The sequence below is a fragment of the Merops nubicus genome, unplaced genomic scaffold (assembly GCF_000691845.1).
Source record: "Merops nubicus isolate BGI_N331 unplaced genomic scaffold, ASM69184v1 scaffold14563, whole genome shotgun sequence".
NCBI lineage: Eukaryota > Metazoa > Chordata > Aves > Coraciiformes > Meropidae > Merops > Merops nubicus.
Window position 1 is genome coordinate 13,654 of NW_008598351.1, and position 5,698 is coordinate 19,351.

Sequence of the window (5,698 nt, forward strand, 5' to 3'; positions counted from 1 at the left end):
TCGCACTACATTCTTCTCCCCTGCCCTGCCCACTAATCCAAAATAATCAGTACAAAATATTATTGCAAAATAGAGCATTTTCCCAATCTCAGGATCTTCTTTTCCAGTTTATGCCACAGTGCAGCGCTGATGACCAGCACAGTGAGGTAAAGCATCTTCACAGGCACCAAAATGTGGTTTAAAACTGAGCTGCCCCACAGCAAAGCCAGCAGTAGGTGACAACTCACATCATTTACAGTTTCATCACAACGTTTCCTATCACACCAAGAAAAAGTACCCAAAAAAACAGAAATCCTAAGTCATAGCTCCTGTTTGTCCCTGTTCTCTCTAGCAGCTTGCCTTGAAAGCAAAGCACACAGCATGTTTTGAATAAGAACAAACAATAAGGAAGATGCATTTCATCTTCAGGAGTACAAAATGAAACAGCACCGTGACAGTGCAAGGCAGTTTTCTAACTCTCCTAAATTAGCATCTTAATCAATGGGCAGGGAGCTGCAATGCACTGCAAAATAGAAAAGCAGCATGACAGCATACAACAGAAGCTATCTTAGAAGTTCACAGAAACATAAGAATAATTTTTTTTAAATGCTATGTTTTCTCCCCTCCAACACACACAGTGCACGTATTCGAGTGATTTCATTTCTTCCCTTCCCCCAGCACAACTTTAAAGTAAAAACATTCATTAGAAAAACTGAGGTAGTCCAATGGATGACAACGCTGAAAATTTGGAACAAAGGCTGACACAAATAACCTATTCCACTTGGCAATTACAGCACTTAAATATCGTGCCCTGTTGCTAGACACCTGTAAAATCTCAGTGCCGCGAGATGTATCTCTCAGCAGGGAGGACTGCAGATTTAGCAGACTAAGCAAAGGCCTGTTAGCCAACAACTCTCGACTTCTAAATCTGCATCCGAGTGCATGAATTGCTGTGTGATGCTGGGCAAAAATCTGCCTTACTTCCAGCTTTCTCATCTACATTCTGGCTGAATAAAAAATGTTAAGAATTACAGCAGGGTTAGTAAAACATTTTGGAGACATTAGCATTTGCTACAAAACATCAAGTTAAATATTATGGGAAACGATGTTAAAAGATTATGCTCATGGATCATACAAATGTAGAAGAAGGACATTCAAAGTTAAGGGATTTACAGGATTTTCCCTAGTTTTCTATTTGATGAGTAGTCTCTGCATTAACTACAGTAAGGGTGCCTTACAGAAAAGCAAGCAGTTTTAACATGGTTGCCTGCTGTAATAACCTTTTTTATTATTAATACGAGCTTTGAGGAGAGATTAAATAAAAGAGCCACATATTTGATTTTCTTGCATTACAAGCACATAGCCACAATCACCACTCAGGATTTCCAGTATGAGGCAGTTACTGCCTCACAGAGATAAGAATTCAAAAAAAAAAAAAAAAAAAAGGGAAAAAAAAAAGCAAGTATTTCTGCTAAGTTCTAATTATTTTATCCCCTGCAAACAACAAATGCACAAATGCCTCGCATTTTCTAAAGCAAACTTCCCCTCCTGACTGACACTGCCTGTTCTTTATCGTCCCCTTGTAGACACCTCTGCCCTCCCCCCGACTCCTCTGGAGCAGTATTGACGGTGCACATTGATTCTCTCTCTGCAGATATCATAGTTCTTTTGCTGCTGCTGCTGCTGCTTATAATTATAGCAATGTGTGTCACTCCGTAATAAGACATTCAATTATTCTTGGCCCCGTGAAGTGTAACCCTTCAACTCACGAGAACAAAATCGAGGAGCTTCAGCCCCCAAAACATTATTCTGATTTGCTTTTTTTTAAAAAAAAAAACTTTGCCTTGCAATACCGATTCTCACTGGCCACTTCAAACTGCAGGAGTTTCACTGCACGGAACTGCTGCCAGACTAACACAACCAGTCCCCTCAGCAAAGAGAGAAAAAAATAAATCTCTTTTCCCACTAAATACATTTCCAACCCTCTGCATCATAACAATGCTAGCTAATTATAAAGAAACAAAAGTTGTCCCGGAGTTTGCCATGAAATGGGGGAAAAAATTAACAATGACGTAACAGCACTGGCAAGAGAGAATTTTAAAAGCGATATGAACAATCTTTAATCTTTTATCGACAGATTTCCTCTAGGAGTCTTCTTTCTGAAAGGCAAAAATCACTGCGTTGTCCCTGCTAAAATCTCTTAAAATAAAAAGAATTAACTGAAGCTTACCTGTACTGGAATGTCATATTTGTAATTTTTATCTTTATTTCCTCTCCGTGGCGAATTTCTCCAGTCATTTCAAAGAGTTTGTTAGCCATTTTCTCATAAACTTTGGCATTCCTTTTAGTTTGTTTCAGCTCATCAAAAAATTCTTCCCAAACCAGCATTAAACCTCTCATTTCTGCATCAGTCCAGTTTCTGGCCCTCCTGTGTTTCTCAGTCTGAGAAGAGACAATGTAACTGGGAATTTCTGCTGCAGCCATTGCTGACTGACCTAAAAGGGTTTTAAAAGAGGACACTTAATATAGATTGAGTTTTTAGTTTAGGTTTTTTGTAGTGCAAGACATGCATATGTGGATAAAGAATTTGAATGACAACAGAACATATGAAACCTTTTTGCAACAGCTTGAAGCTTGAGTGCACAAAATGGGGCCTACATCTGACAGGCAGGAATTTAGTTAAAAGCTTTTAAACAGAGAAACGTCATTTTGATGTCACGTTTCCATAGCAACAGAGCAACTGCATAAGCTACAACAACAAAAACCTTTTAACTGAAAGCCAAAGAATCAGGACAAAGTTGACAGGCCATCAATATTAAAGCTTTTAAACACTTTAGGTTTAACAAGAAAAAGATCTATGCAGCCTTTGAGAAGCTACTTTTAAGTTTCTACTTCTTTTTCAGCTCTCCCTTACCTTTTAGGCAGACAATCTGCTAGCAGGGGGTCATGGTCGCCTGAACGAGCTTTTAAGTTGTGCCTTGACAGACTCTCTAGGAGGTTGCAAGGACTGAGGCCATGTACACAAAAAAAAAAAAAAAAGCTTTTTTTTGCAAAGATATTCTGCAAAAAGCTTCAGCCAGCTTTATAAAAACTATACATCTCTAAGCTAATAAATGTTTAAGCAGGCAGGCTCATTAAAAAGGACCCTGCATCTGGGTTTGAGAACATGCACAAAATCGTATTTAAGTGTTTAAATATAGAGAGACGTATATATAATCTCAATACAAAGCCACTTTTTTTTCCCTGAGATGTTTTGCTGCTGATAAGCACACACTGCAGTCCTGTCAGTATGAATTTGCCTTTGTAGGTATGTATTACTGTATGTGTATTTTGTATTCCTAGTAATTTAGATGCTATTTATGCAGCCTGTGTTCTGCCTTAGGACTGCAGCAGAAGCATTTCACCTGCTTTATGGGGAACCTAAAAGGATTATTCAATGAGTTAAAAAAAGGCTGCGAGATGCTTAGAACTGTGAATAAATTGCTTTGCTGTAAAACAAGCATTTTGAGCCGGTTTCTGTATGGGGCTGAATTCTGCCAGCAGTTATTCCAGAGAAGCACTGCTTATTCATCGTGCTAAATGTTGTGCAACACAAGCGGTCTGGGCCAAATTCTGCCCCCGCTTACACTCGTGCAATCTGACTATAATCTTTCACAAAACACTGAGATGCTGAACTGCATTAATTCAGGCAGTACGACCAGCTAAAGAGAAGCATGTTCATTTCCTACAGTCCCAGAATAACTATGTTATGTAAAATATAAATAAACCACGGACCTTTCTTATTATTATTTTCTGTTTCAGCATATAACAGCAATAACGACCTCACTGCAGGGCATTTCCTGAAGATTAATGACAGGCAGGGGTTAATGGCCTGAGGCTCACCCAGTCAGTCCTTAATCCCCAGGAAATGTTCTGTGCCTCAATCCTTAATGCTTAAGTATCCTATAAATTGTAAGTCTTCTCATAACCACATCCTTGATCTTAACAATAGTTTAAAAACGCACAGCTTGGTTTGCATCCTGGAGATGGCAAAAAGAGCACGTAATGTTCCTAAAAGGTACACTAGTTAATTTTGTAGAATCATTGCCTTCTTTCTTTTTTATTTATTCTGTTGTTTATTACAAAAGTCACAACAGCATACAATGGAACAGGAGGGAAGGGGGGGAGGAAGGGGGGAAAGTCACATATACTGTACATAGGAACTTCCACTAATCCAACTCTGAACATGTCTCTGTCAGAAATATACCTGCTGAGCTGCTGAGTCACTGGCTTCCTCATAGAAAAAAAGAAAAAAAATCCTCTAGTTTCCAAATAACTACTTTAAACTACTAATATGACAGCCTAGCAACTATTACCTTTAAAAATGTGTAAATAGCAGCATATGTTGTGATGATGATCTTGCAAGGTTTGTCTCTTGGGTGGCCAGCTGGGAGACATCACATGATCAGGGGACAGATGGTGGTCAGAAGAGGATCAGCTGGTGACACATTCGTTGTATTAATTTATTGTTTTGTTTTGTTTTGAAATTCCCATCACTTAACCTTGGGCTCCATGCAGCTATGTTAATAAAACCTTACCAAACGTGGCTGGCTGCAGTCGTAGGCGGTGGCTGGGGATCACCAGGACGAGTTGAAGGAAGCAAGGCTGTGTCCAAGAGGAAAACACCCCCGGCCTCATTACAGCACTGGGTCTGACCTGGGACCAGTGCACGCTACTGCAAAGCCAAGCTTGCTTTTCAACCTTTAATCTTCCACTAGAGGTTTGTTTTTCCCCTCCAGACTTTAGTAATCCACCTAGTTTCTGAAAATACTGTTTAACACCTCTGAAACTTCTAGCATGAGATATATATATAACACATTAAAACAAAAGGCCAAAGATACATATGATCTCTGCTTTAAAGATACTTTTAATACAGTTTCAGCACGACAACCAGGACATGATGTGAGAGAACTTGTCTATCTGCAACAAGCTCTTTCTGCAGTGGTCCATAACTATTTCTTCTCCTTTTCATCCACATGTGCCTGGCACATGTGCAGCAGCTCCTTGTGCTCCACGCCGTCCGCGGGGGCTCTGCTCAGCCCCCAGCCCCAAACCTGGGATCCTGCAGAAGCAGGGGGGTTGGTTTCCCTGAACAATTCCCATCTCTTAACTTTTCTATATGCTGTTTCCTATTAGTGTAATTGACAGATTGATATAGTGGTATGGTGCTATTTAACATCTGTTAAATAAAAGAAATGCTTTCTAATAATACCTCCCTTATTCCTCTCCCCTCAGCACCAGAAGGGAATCAAAGTTTCCAGAACTCAGGTTTTATCCCCTCCTCTGAGAAAGTTGTTGATATCAATTATGGAGACTCCACATGCCTCCTCTGCCTTGCTGAAAGCAAGGAAAGCTTTTTTTTACCTCCAGATAATACCTGCAGTCCTCACCAGAGCCAGGGGAGAAAAACATCCACCTCTCCAGGCTACGCCTTTCTCGGCTGATGTTCTGCACATCTCCACAGCTCCTAGGAGTAGCTAACCCCTTGTCCTGTCTCCTAAGATGGGAGAAACAGCTAAGATAAGACTGGCAAACCTTTAGGAGAAGAGCAGCCCCACTGCAGAGACAGCTGTCACTACCCAGGATGGAAGGAGAAGCTCCATTAGCACTCAGCTACTTCTTGCCCCTCTGAAGCTGGAGGTCAAGTCCAAGGAGGACCAAGTGCAAGGTCCTGCATCTG

The 5,698-nt window shown here is 40.4% G+C and overlaps 1 protein-coding gene across 1 annotated transcript in view; it reads right to left on the minus strand.

Annotated features, from left to right (window-relative positions):
- MSANTD1 (Myb/SANT-like DNA-binding domain containing 1) overlaps window positions 1-2,927 on the minus strand; it is a 10,587-nt gene extending 7,660 nt beyond the window's left edge. Inside the window, 2 exon segments of the mRNA XM_008937023.1 lie at window positions 2,210-2,474; window positions 2,894-2,927. Coding sequence (XP_008935271.1) covers window positions 2,210-2,474; window positions 2,894-2,927 — 299 coding nt within the window.
- Window positions 2,928-5,698: the final 2,771 nt, after the last annotated feature.